Source organism: Electrona antarctica (assembly GCF_951216825.1).
Source record: "Electrona antarctica genome assembly, chromosome: 13".
Classification (NCBI taxonomy): domain Eukaryota; kingdom Metazoa; phylum Chordata; class Actinopteri; order Myctophiformes; family Myctophidae; genus Electrona; species Electrona antarctica.
Window position 1 is genome coordinate 34013523 of NC_136794.1, and position 21707 is coordinate 34035229.

Genomic DNA, 21707 nt, shown 5'->3' on the forward strand with positions numbered 1-21707 from the left:
AGAAGAAAAACGAATGTTGGATACTGCAAGGGAATAGTATTATGCTGGCGAGATAATATGATTTGTTTTATGATTTAAGTGACAGGAAATTAGCAATGCAAATTGGACCAAAGGTGTTATTTTGTAATTCAATTATTTTTCAAAGCGGTACAAAGTGCAAGAGCTCTACAATCTTAACTTTGCTGATTTTTGGTGTTCTTGAAGTGGCTTTCATAGTCTGGCAATAGTCCCACAAATGTATGTAAAGAATTTCATGATGACAAATGCCCAACGATGATGAAATGATTAGAAGTAGGTAGGCAAGGGGATCAATGTGTCATTTTGACGTGACAAAAGACATTCATTACATTCTTACATCATCTTACATCATCTGACTGACACCGGGGCTCCACCGGGCGCGTCAGCGTCGCGTCTCCGTCACCGTCAGGGAATGTTCCCTTTTTAATCAATGAAGGGTGGCTCCACTGCCCGCGTTGCGTGACATTAACGCGTGCATTAAAATTGAACCGGTGTGTTTTTTGACGCACGCGACGGAGACGCAACGCGTCCGGTGGAGCCCTGGCGTTAGTCTAACAGACACAGACATAAACTAGATAAAGTGCCCCTCGGGGCACAGGTCTCCACCAGGGCAGGTCAGGTTGTGGCCTCCTGGTGGCGCTATAATAGGCCAATGTGAAAAGGGTGCCATTTCGCATTGGAAGGCAATTAGATGATTTGAGGCATTTTGTTCCAAAAATATGTTTTGCAAAAATCCACCTGTTGGTGGCGCTATAACAGGCCAATGTGAAAGGGGCGGGATATATTCCTCAGCCTAGTAGGAAAGTCTTTGAAAGATTTCACATAAATTGCACGCTGCGTTCATGATTTGAGGCTTTTTAATCCTGCAAACTTTGAAAGCCAATGTTAGCCAATTAGGATGGAATATGAAATATCGGACAGATCCGTCTTGAACACATGACTATAGAGATACTGTGTAACGATTTGCGGTATTTTTGGACAGAATCTGGAGGAGTAATATCAAAAAAATTGTTTTACAAAAGTCGGCCTCCTGGTGGCGCTATAACAGGCCGATCTAGAAAATTTGGGGCAGAAGTTCATCGTTGGCATCCAGGAGTGTGTGTGCAAGATTTGGCATCACACACACACACACACACACACACACACACACACACACACACACACAGACGGCAAAGCATACTCTCTCCAACATTATTTTCTAGTGTTTAAATGTGTCGTCTCCTCTCTCTGTGCCTGTGCAGGTAAACCAGTGATGATTGTAACAGAGTACATGGAGAATGGATCACTGGACAGCTTCCTGAGAGTGAGTACAACTCAAATGCACGCGCACGCACGCACGCACGCACGCACGCACGCACGCACGCATGCACGCACGCACGCACGCACGCAGTCTCAATAAACTATAGCTATAGCCACATTACGTCTTCACTTGGCCGAGGTCTCTCATTCTCATTCATTGGAACTCAGCAGTCTTATAGCTTTATAAACACGAATAGTAACGTATGTCAGCATATTTTAGTATAGCGGCACAGAGCTGAGAGGAATGGGTTTACAGTCATCTGGCACTTGGACTGCTGTGTGATGGAGGAACTGTGCTTACGTGTTTTACTTATCAATTACTGAAATGTAGAAACACTCAAAATTTGCTTGAGTAAAAGTACAAATGTATTGGTATCATCAAGTACTCATTATGCAGATTATTCACAATTATGTCTAAAATATATTAAAACAATATTTTGAAAATATCCAGTCTACGTGACACATCAGGACTGTTGTGAGCTTGTAGATTGTATGTTTTCAAATAGCTTAAATAGGGCTGAAGTGGTTAATGCATGTTATATAATCAATATCTATATATCAAATAATCCAAATCTACAAAACTAGAAAGTAAAGTTTTCAAATAATTGTAGTGGCGTAAAATTTACAATATTTGTATCTGAGATGTAATGGAGTAGAAGTACATGTACTGAAAAATGAAAGTAGAACTCAAAATTGTAGGCTACTTTAGTACAGTACATGAGTAGGCCTACATGTACTTACTTTCCTCCACTGACTAGGATTTTTATATTTATTTTTTGGCAGACAGCCAGGGGAGCGCTAGCTGCTTTTTTTGCTGAAATCACTGGAGAATGAAATAAGTGGATATTAAAAAAGCCCCTCCAAGATGTTTCACTGGGCTTTTCCCCCATTCAGCCTTTCAGCTCTATGTGGTTTCTGAATGCTGTTATTTATAACGCTGGCTTTTCAGAAATCACTCGCAGAGCACTTAATTATAAGCCGCTGCATGTGCGCGGATGTGAGTCTACTGGAAGGAGTTTGATGTTTGTCGCTGTGTCTCTCTCCCCTCTGGCTGCTAAAAATGCTCAGCCAAAGCAGAGATGACACAAGAATTAGTTCTGAAATCATTCAACCTCTGTTTTTTGTTAAGGCTTTGGTCGGACTGCGGGGAAATCCGATTTGTTTCTCAAATCTGATATTTTCCTCCCCACAAACATTTCTGTGACATTCTGTCAGTGAGGAGCCCCCACCGGGAGGACATACAGTATACTGTTGTATCCTACGGACTCACCTGCCAGTGAGGAGCCCCCACCGGGAGGACATACAGTATACTGTTGTATCCTACGGACTCACCTGCCAGTGAGGAGCCCCCACCGGGAGGACATACAGTATACTGTTGTATCCTACGGACTCACCTGCCAGTGAGGAGCCCCCACCGGGAGGACATACAGTATACTGTTGTATCCTATGGACTCACCTGCCAGTGAGGAGCCCCCACCGGGAGGACATACAGTATACTGTTGTATCCTACCGACTCACCTGCCAGTGAGGAGCCCCCACCGGGAGGACATACAGTATACTGTTGTATCCTACGGACTCACCTGCCAGTGAGGAGCCCCCACCGGGAGGACATACAGTATACTGTTGTATCCTACCGACTCACCTGCCAGTGAGGAGCCCCCACCGGGAGGACATGCAGTATACTGTTGTATCCTACGGACTCACCTGCCAGTGAGGAGCCCCCACCGGGAGGACATACAGTATACTGTTGTATCCTACCGACTCACCTGCCAGTGAGGAGCCCCCACCGGGAGGACATACAGTATACTGTTGTATCCTACAGACTCACCTGCCAGTGAGGAGCCCCCACCGGGAGGACATACAGTATACTGTTGTATCCTACGGACTCACCTGTCAGTGAGGAGCCCCCACCGGGAGGACATACAGTATACTGTTGTATCCTACAGACTCACCTGCCAGTGAGGAGCCCCCACCGGGAGGACATACAGTATACTGTTGTATCCTACAGACTCACCTGCCAGTGAGGAGCCCCCACCGGGAGGACATACAGTATACTGTTGTATCCTACAGACTCACCTGCCAGGTGTGTATTATACAACAGGTCGTTTCGAGGAAGCAATCTGATTGGTTGAAACTTGAAATAGCTTTCTAGCCGTGCTTAAACCACGATAATGGCACAGCTAATCAAAACTAAAAAATCAGCCGTGCTTTTTTCTCAGAGCGCAGCAGACTCAGTGGCTAGGCTAACTAGTTTCTTGGGACATTTGTGGTCATAGTGGCTACATCTGTCATTGAAAAATTATTATTTTGCGGTGATTATCTTAGTTTTAAGGGAAACCTGTATAATTGCAATATTACACTCGAAGGTGTTCTTTATCGTCATTAATGCACTTCTGCGATACCTGCGGGCGAGTTCCTACGGCACCGCATGCGTGCATTCATGACGATAAAGAACACCCTCTCGTGTAATGCTGAAAATAGCCAATCTACAAGCTCATAACAGGTTGTGATGCCAACGATCCTGTGCACATTGATTGATTGATTGATTGATTGATTGATTGAATACTTCAATGGACACTTTCATGGACAAGCACAGGAAAGTAGAGTACAACTACAATACAAGGTCTGCTAAAAGGATTTAAAGGGGAAATCATATTGCTTGTTTCCATTGGGGTCCTTTTGTACTCAATTCATTGAAACATTTGATAGACAAATATACAATACAATATTGCAGCCATTTTATTCTAAAATAAAACCCTTTTTGTTTGTTTTTTAATTTGCTCTTCAGACTTGATTAAACCAGTCTGATTACAATCAGGACAAGGCCAGAAATCAGGTTTGATTTGATTTGCCGGTATAGGCCAATCAGTGAAGACAAACGCACATCAAGCGTGGGCCACAGGATGATCTGACCGTCTGATTTTCTGGAAGCTTCTGCGAGTCGAGGTCCTCTACAAATTCACCCAGCGCCTCGCTCAAATTAGCCAACGCATTTTTTTTAAATAAAATTAAAAACACAAGCCAAGCTTCGATGCAAAATCAACAGGGTGAGAGGAGGGGGAGTAAAACAAAAAAAGGCTTTAAATCAACATGGGGCCTGTTGGCACGAGAGCCTTAGCTCTGCTGAAAGCGTCAGGTTCTGTTTCTAGCCCTGCTCTGTTTTCCCACTATGAGCGTGTCGCGTGCACAGCATGGCGAGCTAGCGAACAAGGCCTGCCGCGCTCCCACCGCTTCCCCCGCTGGTTCCTGTCACGTTCTGTATGCCTGCGTTTCATCACCTCAGACATGCACACACAAGCACGCCCCACAAACACACACACACACACACACACACACACACACACACACACACACACACAAGCACACACGCACGCACACACACACACACACAAGCACACACGCACGCACACACACACCGTACATAAATACACACACACACACACACACACACACTACGGAAATACACACGCGCACGCACCCACGCACGCACGCACACACACACACACACACACACACAAGCATTTGTATTACTGTACTGGTGAAAATCTAAACATTTTAGGATGCCTGGAAAAAAGCCGAACTTTGTTGTCTAACCTTAAACCTTCATTACCCCAATCTGAACCATTGTCACACACACACACACACACACACACACACACACACACACACACACACACACACACACACACACACACACACAGAAGGGTGCACACAGACATATGCGAGCATGCACGGATTGCACGCGCAATTACAAAACCACATGGCCACCCAATAACACTGTGCTCTCTACAAAACGCGTGCGTGCGTGCGTGCGTGCGGGCTGCAGCAGCTTTGAAGTGAGTGTAGCAGCTGGGCCGGTCGGTCGGTAATTGGTGCAGACAGAACAGAACCCAGGGGGGGGGGGGCACACTCCTCCATATGCTTACTTCACAAAATACGTGAAGACTGTGAGAGCATGTGTGTGTGTGCACGCCAAAACACAGGAGGATGGACCTACTGTAGGGGTCACACATTCACTAATATACCAATTTATCCTCCTAGAGGTCATACAGATGTGCCGTTTGAAAACGTCACATGTCCTGCCATTGGAAATTCAGTAGATTGTCAGTGCATTGTCAGAAACAGAACATCGTCAGTGAGAAAGGGAGGCATTTGCCAAAGTGTTATATGTTAACCCATTTACAGTAGGACTGAGGCCGATTCTAAAAAAGATGTCTTCTGAATTTTCTATGTTAGTGGTGCTCAACCTTTTTCATGTCAAGGACACCTAGAATTATCATTTGGCCACGGACCCCAATCTGAAATGAAAATATGTTTTTTCCAGGGACCCCCCAGAAGCAAAGATTTGAGTTTTTGTGTTATCCTTTTAGCCCTACTGTACATGTCTTACTGTACCGCTGTGCTGTTTACATTTATTTTCTTTTTTGTTCTTTCTTTTTTTTTTTTATCCCACAATTTTTCAACGGTGCCAATTGCCTAAACTGTAATCCTGGGCGCTGCACTCCCTCCGCCAACCTGTGGAGAGCCCCGAACTGAAACCCAACAAAAGCACTCATGATTACATACAGAAGCTCTCACAGTTCATAACAAATGCGTTCATTTAAGGTTAAATCCAAAATCGGTTCTGCGTTAAGGCTATAAACACTGTATCCAATCTCTGAAATGACAGATTTCAGTGCGTGGATGTATAGAGGATTATATTTGCATGTGATTTCCATACATGGCCCCCCGTGCCCCGTGCTCTGAGATTTCACAGTCGGGTTTGGGAGGCGACGGGCAGAATGTCAGAGGTGGCGGTGAAAAGGTTAATGACAATTTCTGTGGTCAGTGACTGGAGAATGGGTTCCGCTGTAAGAAAGGTCACAGACACGCACGCACACACAAACATGCATACACACACACATGCACTCTGTGATCCATGTTAGATGTATGATGCTATCATGGATGATCTATCGTTCTATCTATCTTTTATTGCCTATTTCTTTCTATCCATTGATCCATTCATCTTTCCTTTTTGTTTCTTCTTCTATTTGAATGGTTTTCTTGCATTTTAGATCTTTCTTTCTTTCTTTCTTTCTTTTAGCTGTTTTTTCATGCATCTTTCTTTCCTTTCTTTTTTGATTCATTGCTCTTTCTGTCTTCCCTGGCATACCATCTATTGCTGTCGCTCGTTCCTCTCTCAAAGGGGCTTTATTGGCACGAGAAAACATAAGTTTGCATTGCCAAAGCAACAGTGGAACAGAACATTCATAACACGTACTATGTACCATTACAGGGTAAATATGTAAACATGCACAGCTGTTACATGGAGAAAACAACAGTATTTTACAAAATAAAACGTAGAAATGAATTGGGCATTTGCTAGGTCCTGTTGGAAAAGTTAGCTTGTGATAAATCAATGTTTTGCATTCACGTCTGTCTGTCGTCCTGTCTCTCTCTCCCTCCCTCTCTCTCTCTGTTCACCATAGAAGCACGACGCCCAGTTCACGGGCATCCAGCTGGTGGGCATGCTGCGTGGCATCGCGGCGGGCATGAAGTACCTGTCGGACATGGGCTACGTGCACAGGGACCTGGCCGCCAGGAACATCCTGGTCAACTCCAACCTGGTCTGCAAGGTGTCAGACTTTGGTCTGTCCAGAGTTCTGGAGGACGACCCCGAGGCCGCCTACACCACCAGGGTGAGTAAAGACTCCAGGCCCATTCTACAAATGCATTTTTAAAACCATTAAGACGTGAGGACCCGATTCTGCAAATGTCTTCTAAAACAGTTAGTTTTTCTGAAAAAACTATGTTTCTATGTCAGTGGTGCTCAAACGTTGTCATGTCAAGGACACCCAAAATGATATGTATTTTTGTCACCGACCCCCATCTCAAAATATTTTGTTCAGGGACCTCCCAGAAGCAAAGATTTGAGTTAAAAACGTTTGCTCTGAAAGAATGTTTTCACGTATTTGAAAAATACCAGATCTACAAGCTTGTAGCGCTGCACTCGGTGCCTCACTATGAGCTTCTATATCTGCTATTTTTCAACAGCTAAAGTTGAAAATAATGGTTAAAGTGGTTTAAAGCTAAGGTGGCACAGCATTCCAGGTTCCAGGTCTTAATGGGTTAAAAAAAAAGATATATATATATATCCCACGATTTTGTCACACGTGGAAGGAACACGTTATTCCAACCAGTTCCTTTCCCCTCCATCAGGCGCCATGGCTGACCAGGGGGAGGCAGTTTAGAGACCAGGATTTACTGCATGTTCATTGTGAGGGTACCTAGGGGAGCCCTAAAGGGGAGAAAATGCAAAATCCACACAGAAAGGTCCTTTCGCCAACCCCAACTAAATCGGGAGTTTCGTAATTAAAAATGATTCAACAAATGTATCAAAAATAGCTGCTTCGTGATGCGCTGCAAGCTTGTATATCGGCTATTTTTGAATAGCCAACGCTAAAATCGAGAATGATATAATTTCCCGGTGTTAATAGGTTAATCAAACTAATCGATTTTATTGATTTGAAACATAATTATAGGCAAATCATATAGGCTAATTTAATTAAAAATATATCTATCCTTACTTATATCCCTACATGTACTGTATCCCTACTTCACTACTACTTCACTACAATGGGGCGCATTGTGAGCTTAAACAGTCTCCCCACACACAAACTCGCTCCCATTTCTCTGCGAATGTGCACAGGCATCAGGGAGACAGACACTACATAAATAAAAATTCACTGAGATAAGACCAACATAAATCCAACCCATCCCTGTGTGTGGGTGTGCGCGTGCGTGCGTGCGTGTGTGTGTCACAGCAGAGAAATGACAAGCATCAGATTAGGAGGTCAGGCCGAGGCCTTTTCTCCGAGCTCTGTGTGTGCGCTCTGTCGGCTTTGTTATTTATACAGATGAAAGGAAGTGTGTTCGTGCGGGGTGGGGTGTATGTCTCTTGGTATACGTGTACTTGTGCACTTCTTATCGTGTAGACATGAATACATTGTAGAAATGTGTGTGTGCAGTGTGCACTGCTTGTGCGTGTGCATGCGTATGTGTGTTCCAGACCAGTGCTTGCAGCCTCAAACACAGTGTAACAGTGTAATTGCTGCCTAGGAACCACTTGTCAAATAAACAGAGAGAGCTGAGCTCCCTCCATGAAATACTCAACCTAAATGAATGACAGCATCATATATACTGATACAGTGTTGCTGGGCTGAAATAGTGGCTCAGGGGTGGAGCGGCACATGTCTCACTTCCATACGTCATGCAACTTCTTACACAGGCAGAGTACACTTTACCTTTCATCTTCAGGGATGTTAGATGGCCTTGTTAGAAATGTTAGAAAGTTCCCTGAACTTCTTCCATCCACTTCTCACCCTTGTGGTCACTGCTAGGTCCACCCCTCCATCAGCGTTGAGCATATCCCCTAGGTAGCAGAAACTGTCCACCACTGCATACGTCTCCCCGTCAATTACAAGCCCCTTTTGTTCGGCTACATATGCTTGTGGGACGTCTCCCCTGCACCGCTTGCAGGCTGCCTTTTACTCCATTGCATCTCCGATGTAGACATTTTTCACAGCCCTTGCGGAGAGTAAGCTTGTATGCCCTTCACACAGACTCCACATGGCCACTGCTGTATCACTCCCAGGCCCAGCACCACCAACCATGACTTTTGAATTCTCCGCATTCACCTTCATCTCCTTCACTATCTGATGCACACCCACCCTCACTTCGAACCCATCACTGTCTCCGTTTCCTGTCCTGACTACTGTGCATGCTCTGCTGTAAAGATTCACCACTGCCTTGACCAGTCCCTCCTTCACACTTATTAGGAAACTAATTGAACTAATTGTCCCTTATTGAACTTTGGGGGAATCAAGTAATAATAAGTATGTTGGGATTGGCTTATTGTCAGTGTCAGGCGGTAACGCGCGGAAGTCTGTCCCCATTAGAATGTGCTAGACCCCTTGGAGATGGATGCTGAGGTGGAGTGTCACACCTACCATCAGCTCCCAGTACTTCCCACACGACTTGCCGCACCCCAGCTGTGCTACTCATACGCTGAGTTGGCGGTGCCGGGGATCGATCCCATGACCTTGTGGTCCAAAGGCAACCGATTGAGCTACCCTTCAATGACACACACCTTTCAAGTTCAACCAGCTCATATATATACATATACTGTGAGTGATACAAGTTGTCACAGTCATCTGCTAACAAATGGGGTCAGCTGTTGGCCAAAAAATACACATGAATTTGGAGGCCGATGACGTGAAGATGTTTGAGAAGCACCGAGTTGCTTCTCTGTAGCACGCAGCGCAGGTTTACCGGTGGAGTTAGCGTTCATTTAAGCCGTGAAATGCTCAATTTTTGCTCCGTTGGTTGCACCGAAAACAGGCTATTTTCGGTGAGCGACACCGTTGTAATAAGGAAGTATAAATTGGGCTTTACTCTTGACACGCGTTCTTTACTTTGTCATTTAAATTGGCTTAGCTTTTCTGCGTCTTTGGGTGGCCATGTGGTTTTTGATTGTGTGCAATTCTCGCATGTCTCTGTGCACCCTTCTGTGTGTGTGTGTGTGTGTGTGTGTGTGTGTGTGTGTGTGTGTGTGTGTGTGTGTGTGTGTGTGTGTGTGTGTGTGTGTGTGTGTGTGTGTGTGTGTGTGTGTGTGTGTGTGTGTGTGTGCGTGCGTGCGTGTGTGCGCGCACGTGCACGCGCGTGGTAGTGGTAAGATGTGGGTCTTGTTTCTGTGAGGGCTGTGTTTTCACAGAGCGCCAGGCGAGCAGCTGTGGGAGTTGGCCGCTCACTCCGTTAGCTTTGGCTCCTTCTCAACCTCCATCTCCTCCCCTCCCCTCCCCTCCCCTCCCCTCCTCTCCTCTGTGCCTGCCCACCACCGCAGAGGCTGGGGGTTTGAATCCATTGCGTTGTCTAGCATCTATAGTATGAACACAAGATATCGACAGACTCATTGACCTATTGTTTGATTCTCTCTCTCTCTCTCTGTCAGGGAGGTAAGATCCCCATCAGGTGGACGGCTCCTGAGGCCATCGCGTACAGGAAGTTCACGTCGTCGAGTGACGCGTGGAGCTACGGCATCGTGCTGTGGGAGGTGATGTCGTACGGCGAGAGGCCCTACTGGGAGATGTCCAACCAGGACGTGAGTACAGTTCTCCTGACTACACATAGGCTGCATGGGAGATGTAGTTCTCCTGACTACACATATCCTGGGAGATGTAGTTCTCCTGATTACACACATGGGCTGGGAGATGTAGTTCTCCTGACTACACATACTGTAGGCTGCATGGGAGATGTAGTTATCCTGACTACACATTGGCCTACATCTACAGATGTTCCAACTCTTCACACTTTCCCGATCTCTTCCTTAAAGTTTTCTGAACATGCATGACCCCAGGTTTAACTCACTGATTAGCCTTGCATTATACTGCTTTGCTACTGAAAAGCAGAGGAACTCTATCTATTCAGGGAATCTGAATAGAATTAACATATAACACCGTCGCAAATGCTCCACTTTCTCACAATCTACTGAATTGCCAATGGCAGTACAAACGGCATATCTGTACGCCATGTCCTATATAAGAATGAGCGAATGGGGGAAGGGGATCAACATGATGATTTATTTGTTTGCATAGAAATGTATATTTGTACGTCTTTACATGTTCTGATGAATTGAAAATGTAGGACCCTGATGTAAACAAGTCTTTTCAAGTCAAGTCAAGTCAAGGCTTTTTGTGGCTTTTTCCTCGTAGCAGTTTTTGTATTGACCTGTACTTTCGTTGAAATGCAGCATCACGGTATTCTTTGTTTGACCCCGCGGAAACCTGAATGCGTGTCTCAAAGAACAATGATTGGCAGAAAGGAAAGTTTAGAATAATATGTGGCGGTCCCGTTTTCATTTTTCACAACATGGTTGTTGCAATCACGTGCACTACAATACTTCACCAATGTAACCGTGTGTTTGTTCCCTAATGCAATTCCAAATGGTAAGATGTGCTGTTTTCACCACATGAAGGAATGGGATTATTCGGCCATGCCCCATAATACCTTTACGTGTGTCTCAAAGAACACAACCAGGAATATAAGGAAGTGGCCCAAACTATTTCCAATATGGCTGCTGTGCATAGAGCCTATTCTAGTCTACATTGTTCCGTCAGTTCAACTCATAACCGTGGTGTGTGTGTGTGTGTGTCTAGGTGATAAAGGCAGTGGACGAGGGCTACCGCCTGCCCCCGCCCATGGACTGTCCCGCCGCTCTGTACCAGCTGATGCTGGACTGCTGGCAGAAGGAGAGGAACAACAGGCCCAAGTTCGAGCAGATCGTCAGCATCCTGGACAAGCTGATCCGCAACCCCGGCAGCCTCAAGATCACCGCCAACACCACCTCCAGGTAGCCATGCTGCATTTACATCAACACCTTTCTTCCAATCTGATTCAAATGAGCCCGATTGAAGGTTTTGTATCAAGTGTTTACATGTGGCGAGTTCAATCCGATCTGCTGTTTCCATGTTGTGGGGTTTACATGTAGTGTTTACACTTTTAATCGGGTTAGCTGTATATGTAGTGTAGGCTAGGGGGGGGGGCAGAAAGAACATATTCTAATCGGGATAAGTGCATGGAAGAAATGTCCTTTTGATCGGGTTGTGAACCAGATTAGAATTTAAATCGTGTTGGGCTTGATCAGGTTTATTTAGGTGTATACATGGAGTTTATTTTTAATCTTTTGTTTTAAGTTTATGTTTAAGTTTTAAGTGTCCATGTAAACGCAGCTACTTTATGCCGAAATAGCCACCAACCCCCCTGGATTCTGCAGGAGCCTCCTTGATTTTGACCATTTTCTCCTTGATGACTCCTTGGTTGTCATTTCTCCTTCATTTCTCCTTGATCCAGGGGATTTCTGACGTTTTGCGTGGCAACCTGTGTCATGTGTATCTTTGATTTTGACGATATGCTAGTAAATAGTCTAATGATTGTAATAATTACAGGCCTGTCACAGTGGCTGCAGTAAAAGGGTTTTTCTCTGGTATGTGGAGACGCTGGTGTCTGTAAAGATTACCCAGCTCGTTGAAACTCTTGTCGCAGTGTCGACAATGGAAGGGCTTCTCTCCACTGTGGAGACGATGGTGTGACTTTAAAGTGCCTAAGTCACGGAAACTCTTGTCACACCAGCTGCAACGGAAGGGTTTTTCTCCGGTGTGGAGACGCTGTTGTCTGTACACTACAGATTACTGATCAGGCCGAAGCACTTTCCACACTGTCGACAACGGTGGGGTTTGTCACGCCGGTGTGTCTTCAGTCCTTTGACTGAAACTCGTGTCACACCGTTCGCAGCGGAACACTTTTTCTTGTTTACGTTTTTGTGTTACGTTTTTTCTCACAAAATGTGGCACCACTGTGGTGGATGGCTGTGGTATTATCTTGTGTTGTCCTTGCTTACTGTAAATCGCTCTGGATTAAGACTGTCTGCTAAATGCCTAAATTGTAAATTGTGGTGTAATGAAGACATCAGAGCTCATCAGGTTGACTAATGACTTGTTAAGAAAGTGAAAACAAGCCACTTAGACTCTACCTAATGTACCAAATTGGCATTTAACACCGAGAGCACACACACACACACACACACACACACACACGCACGCGCACGCATCGCACACACGCATCGTACGCGCACACACACACACACACACACACTAACGCACGCGCACGCATCGCACACACGCATCGTACGCGCACATACGCACACACACACACACACACACACACACACACACACACACACACACACACACACACACACACACACACAGCTGAGGGAGCGGGACTGATTTATGTGGAGAGATAGAGGGGGAGAGAGTGCGAGTGTGTGCGTGCTTGTGCAGGTGCGTGCGTGTGTGTCACACAGTGGGAACAGCTGCCCTGGGCTCCGAGCACCTCGTTTGTCTCCCGGCTGTCCTGACTTGCTAATGGAACCCCCCCCACCCCACCCTATACTGAAGCCAGGGAGCGAACCAAGAGCCTGTTGGGGGAGGGTGTACGGAGTAGAGTGGGACCCAGGGGGGACATGGAACTGTCCCACGGTTGCCTATGGGAGAATCACCCGCCCGGATCACTGCCTGGTCCAAGACCCCTATTGGCCCCCGGCCGCCAAAGACTAATTAAGGGTCCAATAGGAACCTAGACGGGGGGTTAGGGGGGTCACTAGCACATGGTAGCTGGGAGGGCCCCCAGGGCCCACTGACTGCCATCTCGTTACATCGCTGATAACGGTCTGTGTGTGTCAGTGCTGTGTCAGCCGTGTCTCTATCGAGAAAAGAAACGTTTTTTTTGTTTTTTTAAATTTGAAATAAAATAATGTTGTTCATAATGAAGTGATGAACAACATGTTTAGAAAAGGAGGAAATGACAGCTAAAATAAAGCAAATCCCACTCTCACATTCCACAGCAACCAGAAGTACTGAATTACTGGATGGTGATTTGTCCAAACAGCTTTGTGGGAATACAAAATGCAGAATGCGTTTCCCCAGCAGTGGACAAGTCCACTGACACCAGTGATAATGGTCAGTTGGTGGTGTTTGTGAGGTATTATGATAATACCAGTGATAATGGTCAGTTGGTGGTGTTTGTGAGGTATTATGATAATACCAGTGATAATGGTCAGTTGGTGGTGTTTGGGAGTTATTATGATAATACCAGTGATAATGGTCAGTTGGTGGTGTTTGTGAGGTATTATGATGATACCAGTGATAATGGTCAGTTGGTAGTGTTTGTGAGGTATTATGATGAGGGTATGAGTCAAAGGGGGAGTTTATTGAGTATTCATTTAGTGTTTGAGTGGTGCAACCACTCCTATAGACAGCTATGTGTGTCCCTCCATGTGTCCGAGCACGAAAATAGCGTTTTTTTCAGTTCCAAGTATTTTGTAGTTGTAGATATCGTGATATATCGTTGATGAGTCTGTAAACAGCATGTACCACCTCCATGCCTTTAATCTGCTGAGGCATGCACACTGGCGCACCAGTTGTGTGCACCCCTGACTATGGACATGACATCCAGATGGTGCTCCTCAGCTCAAAATCCATTATCTTATGTTGCTGAGGCTGACACTAGAAAGTAGGGGTTTAACGATGCATCTTAAGGTGGCAATTCCACTCCATCAGTTTGGAATATTGTAATCGGTTACAACTGATACTTGTTTTGGAAGTCATTTACTAAAGAAATTGAGAACTTTGACACTTGCTGGATAATTATTTTATTGCAGAGAATGAGTATAGAAATGGATTCATCGTATAAAACGAATCAAATCACGTTGTGGCGAAAGGAGAGATTTCACGATGCATTGGATCGTTTTGTAACAAATCAAATTGAACGGTTGTCGAGAGAGAGAGAGAGAGAGCGAGCAAAGGCTCATGACAGGAAAGAAACGGCCTCTTAAATCAAAAGAAAATCACACTGATGCCTGATACTAATTTCCACGCCACATTGTTCACAGAAAATTGCCAATCTAACAAGCACTTGTGGATCGACCATTTTCGCAACGTGCCAAATCTGCCAATCGAGTGTAACTCCATTTTAGAGAGAGAGTGAGACTGGTTGAGTGGATGTGAAAGACAAGATATGTTCAAAAACTGTTACTTTTCAGGATAACTTTTGGAAAATAGTATTACTCAAAATGTGAAAGTAAGAGTAGTTACTGGAAAAAGGAAAATATTACTTTAAGTAATAAGTTTCCAACACTGATTAAGGGAGAAAGCGGATATGAAGCCTGCTCCCTACTTCCGATTCGTCTTTACAGCCGCGCACATTTATCGTAATATAAATTTAAATTCATCTAAGCATGTGTAACTTGCTGCTCAGCAGAAGTGGAAATAAAAACAGGTATATCCGTGAATGGAAATGCCAGGTTCCGTTTGTCGGATTTCGGGAAGTGTAGTTCCAGACTGTATACTGTAGCATTGGGAGATTGTGGAATAGTTGTCTGGCTACGCGAGACTAGATGGAATGTGGGTGAACGCACAGGGAATATACAGCACAGCACCGGGCCCACAGTAAACACACCAAGACATGCATTCCTCTCCCTCTATCCCCCACTCCTCCTTTTCCCGTATCTTCCACCATTCTCCCTCAGTCACTCCCCCGAGAGAGCCGTGAAAATGCCGGCCCGTTTATTCCCAGGTCAAAGGAAACGAGAGATTGCAGAGAGAAAGACGTGTAAAGGTCCTTATGCAGACTGATGCGTTTTTCGGCAGTTTTTCTGAAAAAAGCATAAAAAAGTAACACATTAGACTGTAAGAACCTTAAGGGGAAGGAATCGAACGTAATCCCTTTTTCTTGACCCTTTTTGTCTCTTTCTCTGCCTTCTGGTGGGGTAGGAAAAGACGTTATTGGTCTTTTATCCTCTTCTGATTGTATGTTTTATACATTCCTTTGTGTCTGGCAGATATGAAGCATGAGTACACAGGAGGCTTTGATATCCCCCACAACGCCCCAACTCTCTCTCTCTCTCTCTCTCTCTCTCTCTCTCTCTCTCTCTCTCATTGCCTCAAGGAGCCACTCAGGCAGTGTCGAAAATAAAAAGACAACAAAGAGCACAAAGGAAATGATAGGAGATGAAGGGGAGAGGCAGAGACAAGGTCATGTGTAGTTTAGTTATACTGCTCTGCTAGGAGAAGAGGACGGGAGGGGAGGAGAGGAGAGTAGAGGGTAGCAGAGGACGGAAGAGGAGAGGAGAGGAGAGGAGAGGAGAGGAGAGGAGAGGAGAGGAGAGGAGGAGAGATGGAGAGGAGAGGAGATGAGGGGGGAGGAGAGGACGGGAGAGGAGAGGAGCGGAGAGTAGAGAAGAGGACGGGAGAAGAGATGGAGAGGAGAGGAGAGGAGAGGAGAGGAGAGGAGAGGAGAGGAGAGGAGAGGAGAGGAGAGGAGAGGAGAGGACGGGAGAGGAGGAGAGATGGAGAGGAGAGGAGATGAGGGGGGAGGAGAGGACGGGAGAGGAGAGGAGAGGAGAGTAGGGGTGGGGGAGAGGAGGGGAGAGGAGAGGAGCGGGAAGGTGAGGAGAGGAGAGGAGAGTTTAGAACACAGGAGCATGGCGCCAGTAGCTTCCAGATCAATAGGCTTTCATCATAGATGAGCAGTGTGTTCCCCAGGCTGACATCTTGTCCCCGAGACTCACCTGCAAACTAAAATAACTTCTTCTCTCATCTTTCATCTCCATTTTTCTTTCCTTTTCCACAATTCCTTCTCCCTCCCTCCCCGCACGCACGCACGCACGCACGCACGCACGCACGCACGCACGCACGCACGCACGCACGCACGCACGCACGCACGCACGCACGCACGCACGCACGCACGCACGCACGTGTGTAGGTGCACACACACACACACACACACACACACACACACTACCACACACCTACTATCTCTTCCTCTCTACGCCACCCCCCTGCCCCCGCCTTTCTCTCTCCGCCCAAATGTCGGTCTCTCCACTGCGTCCTTGGGAGCCCAGAGCATGTCTTGGGGTTTTTTAATAGCAATTTTTGTTTCAATTGAAGATTCAATCAATGGAGCCGCACGCACACACACAAGCACAAATATGCACAATTTACAATTTAGGCATTTATAGACACTCCTAATCCAGAGTGATTTACAGTGAGCAAGAACAACACCCCAAGGTAAATGCATCAAATGCAATAATCTGTACATTGAAACTATAAACACTATGGGATGCCAGGTCAATAAACATGGCATCTGTCTACATAACAACATGCTATCTAAATTACATTTTAGACTTTGTATGAGCCTGCAAGGTCGTCGTGCACACACACACACACACACACACACACACACACACGCGCGCACATGCGCACATGCGCACACGCCTACTCATCTGTTCCCTATTTCTCTCCATTTCTTCCCCCATCTCTGTATTGATATTCCATATTTTTTCTCCTTTCCTCCTCCATATCTCTACATTCCATGTCGGCCTGTCAGTCTGGTCAGATGTAGCTCGTTAGCGCTCTGATCTGTAGAGTCCTGTTGTTACTGCACACAAGGTCCAGTGTTCATCTTTTATGCACCAACGGCTACAAGCATGGTCATATATGAAAATATATTAATCATTACAAGTCACGATTATTGTGGCAAAAATAATTGTGATTAACGATATTATCACAATAATCTAAATCTTCTTAAAACATGAAATGCCCCTTGCATTCCCCAGCATCCATAATCTGCGGGGAATGTTCGCCAGCTCACAACAAGCTTGTAGATCTGCCATTTTTGGCGAATCAATTTGCGTAGTGTGAAATAAGAGCATACCAAATATACTCTTTACAGGTCTGTTTTATCAAGTCTTGAGGGTTTAAGTGGCACTGAATTTGCAGCTCGACAGAATCTAATTTATCCTAGTATATGAGGAAGGACAATGTCACGATACATTGAAATATTCACTCTTCCCTGATCTTTCTGATCCTGTAAAATAATTTCCCCCCCTCATTGTCGTGCCTGATTTGCCTCTTTGTCTTCACCGAATTGCCACCATTGAATTGCCATCCAGGTGAAGTCTACAATAAGTCTTACACAATTACAGAATGTAGAAGAATTGTTATTTTTATCAACGTTTGCCTGTTCTCTCCTAATGGTACTGACATCAATACATCATGGAATAATTGTAGACAAAATCGTATCCAACGCTAACAACATATTCTATGTTTTGGCTATGAGAGGCTAAATCTCATCAAATGGTGGTCCGTGGCTCAAATGCTGAATCAAATAATTATATATACAGTACCTGATTTGAAAAGGTTGAAAACCACTTCATGTGGCTAAACACCGAACCGAAGGAAACACGGTCCAATCGGGCCCATTCCTCATCGCCACACAGAAAGATGAAAGAAAGGGAAAGTGCTTGAAGGTGCTCTGGATCGATTAGCAAACAGACTCTATACTTTATCCATGAAACCATGTCAGATTGTGGTGTTTTGTCCTCATCCGGATACAGTATGTTTATTTTCTTTATACCGATACAGTTTCAACATGGATGAAACTGAGCCCTTTTATGACCATGGTGTGACCTTTTTGTGGTGAAATAAAAGGTTTACAAGGAGTTTGTCTAATGCACCGTAAAATGCCTCAGTGTTCGTTTAGGCCTTTGTAACGCTGAGGCTTCAATGAATACTGTAGGATTATTCAGTGGTGTAAAGTAACTAAGTACATGTAGTCATGTACTCAAGTACTGTAGTACCATTTTGAGGTATTTGTACTTTTACTGGAGTGTTTCCCATTTATTTCCAATATTTCTATTCTATTTCATCTCAGAGCACTTATCCTACCCCCTTAGATAGCACTTTTTAGACTTAGATAGCATTTGAAACAGACTTATAGCATGTCATGTAGACAGCACAATAATTGCATTGTATGTAGTCATAGCACATCATAGTACATATGTATAGCATAGTATAGTATATATGTATAGTTAATATGTATAGTGTCATTATATAGATATGTTCTAGTTACGTTCTTAGCTTACGCATGTTTCTTGATAAATGCATTTTATATATGTGATGTATTCCCATACTTTTGTTCTTGCCTAATGTAAATCGCTCTGGATTAAGAGCGTCTGCTAAATGCCTAAATTGTAAATTGTAGAGGCAAATATTGTACTTTTACTCCACTACATATCTGAAAACTTAGTTACTAGTTACTTTGTATAGATTTAGATTTTTGTTACAAAACCTGCATTAAGCACTTCAGCCCTAGATACATTCTCTGTTCATTTGAAAATAGCCGATCTACAGTACAAGCTCACAAGGGGATTATTTCATCATCATTTTGCAAGTTCCTGACAGTGTGTGTGGGTCCTTTTTTCTCTGTTATTCAGAGATCCCCTATTTGGGGGAAAAACACTGAACTAGAACATTGGGATGCAGACGTACTGACACACCCACCCCAAAAAGAAAGAAAGAAAGAAAGAAAGCACATGCAGGGGAACATACGTGCACGTGCCACGCATTTTTAATGTGCATGTGGAGACATGCCTCCACATGCACACTAACAATGCGTGTCACGTAGCGTGGCACCGTCCCGGCTCCTCGTCTCGTCTCGTCCTGCAGGCAGCGGCAGAGAGGTACAGAGGTTGGACTTCCTGCTATTCTAATGAGTTTATTTACTCTGCTAGGAACACCGTTCCCTCTGGGAGAACCACTAGCCTGCTTTTCCTGTCCCGTCCCTGGACTCTGTCCCCCATGGGACTGTGTGTGTGTGTGTGTGTGTGTGTGTGTGTGTGTGTGTGTGTGTGTGTGTGTGTGTGTGTGTGTGTGTGTGTGTGTGTGTGTGTGTGTGTGTGTGTGTGTGTGTGTGTGTGTGTGTGTGTGTGTGTGTGTGTGTGTCAGGTACCGTATAGGAAGTCCGATATGACCCACTTTGAAATGCCAGTCACACACACACACACACACACAAGCTATTTTTTTTTGGTTATTTCTGTTCATAACAAATTGTGAATTGATCTTCTACTCTGTCCCAGTTTTATGGGACTCTCACACCGTTGTTGCTGTCGGACTAAAACCTAAGGGTTTTTCCGTAAATTAATGGCCTATTTGATCACACTACACTGACTACAGCATCACACAGAAGCTTCAACAGTAGCAGATCCATGTGTGGAGCTTGTAGATCTGCAACTTTTGATGCTTTTGAATTTGAATCCTGAAAAGTAGCAGTTTTAGACATAATGATGTTTGCTCTCATTTGGTCCTTGGTCAATTTCGAATAAATTGACCACACTCTTATCAGTTATAGTAAAAACCTTTACGCCGTTTCACAAATCGCAGATTAGGATTTGGAATGTTCAGTCGGGAGAGATTATTTTTTGCTTTATAGTCCAGGAGTCTTCAACAGGGGTTCAGGAGGGGGTCCCCAGAGTTACTACAGGGGGACACCAAATCTTTGTGTGATTGCATTTATTTTATTATAAGATTATCGTGGTTCTGGTGGTGGTTCCGGTTGGCGCCGCATTGTTTTTGTTCCCCACATAATGCAAGTCAACTTTAGTCTCGCTATGCGATGGACATGCCAAAGGATTATTGGACCAAAAGAAACTAAACGATTATACCAAACTAAACAACGTTTAACACTTTAGACGCCCGTTCCCATAGGGGGCGGTAGGTGCCGAGTGCCAGCTAAATGTGCAACATGAGCAGAGAAGAAGAGCTCTTGTTGTTGTGCCTGAAACTGACAGTACCAGAGTGCCGTGGTCTCCTGAGGCTCACAGAGGCCTACTGAAAGTACCAGAGTGCCGTGGTCTCCTGAGGCTCACAGAGGCCTACTAGCGAGCCGATTATTGTTTTTGTTTAGCGGGAGCTCGAATTAATGTTTTATTATGCTCTGATCATGGTACCACTGTGCAAAAAGCATGGAATACGGATGTGTATATTACAGGAAACTCCCGTTAAACTTTCCAACAAACTCCGGTAACTCCCGAATTGTACCATCACACCTGTATATTACCGTATATTACTGTATATGCCTGCTAAACTTGAGGTTTACGGGCAAATCTAGTGCCCATAATTGCCCGTAACTCCTCTTTTCACGCAGTGTACTTCATCTCATTATGAGCCATGATGTCACTAATAAAAATAATAAAAACGGCGTGGTAAGTGCACGTGCGTGCACGCTGGGATTTTGGCTGTTTCTGAAATGGTAATAAATATTTTTTTAAACTCTAGATTAAGCCTAATTTATCATACCTCGTCTTAACGTCTGAGGCATCCAGCGCATTATTAAATAAAACTCGGCTAAACGTCTTTGGCGTACAAACCAGTTAAACTAGGAGAATCATTTTTAGGAGGTGCACGGTAACAGCGCCTCCTGCAGTCGGACGTGTTTAGCCGGGCGCTCCATACATTGAATTAGGTTCCATTCAATAGGAAAGCTGTCACATCTGATCAACATGCAACGCTGCAGTCCCACTGCATTCAGCGGTGCAGTGCAGCCATCAGTAATGAGATGACTGTGAGAATATATGACAGCAGCTTCGTTAATAATCCATTCCCTGCATGTATCACCATGCTTTATGTAAATAATATCCATGGCACTTTGATTTGCCCCGGCATGTTCAGGCAAGGCCGCAGAGGCAACTGCATGTGCACGTTTACACAAACCATCAGCGCTGAGTTAACCCATTTTAGACTGAGGTCGGTTAAAAAAAGGCTTCTAAATCCTGACAGTTTTCTGAAAAAGCTGCGTATGTTTCTATGTCAGTCGTTCATTTTTCAAAAATAGCAGACCTACAAGCTTGTGGCGCGCCACTCGGTGGCGCGCTATGAGCTTGTAGATCTGCTATTTTTCAATAGCTAAAGCATAACATAATGCTAACACCAAAGGGTTCTCGCCCAGAATGTGTTAAT

At 44.8% G+C, this 21707-nt stretch overlaps 1 protein-coding gene across 1 annotated transcript in view; it reads left to right on the forward strand.

The window, feature by feature from the left end:
- Positions 1 to 21707, forward strand: part of epha3 (eph receptor A3) — a 165974-nt gene that overhangs the window by 134846 nt on the left and 9421 nt on the right. Inside the window, exons 14-17 of the mRNA XM_079517759.1 lie at positions 1260 to 1321; positions 6786 to 6995; positions 10307 to 10456; positions 11511 to 11704. Of these exons, the coding sequence (XP_079373885.1) occupies positions 1260 to 1321; positions 6786 to 6995; positions 10307 to 10456; positions 11511 to 11704 (616 nt within the window). The remainder of the gene's footprint in view (positions 1 to 1259; positions 1322 to 6785; positions 6996 to 10306; positions 10457 to 11510; positions 11705 to 21707) is intronic.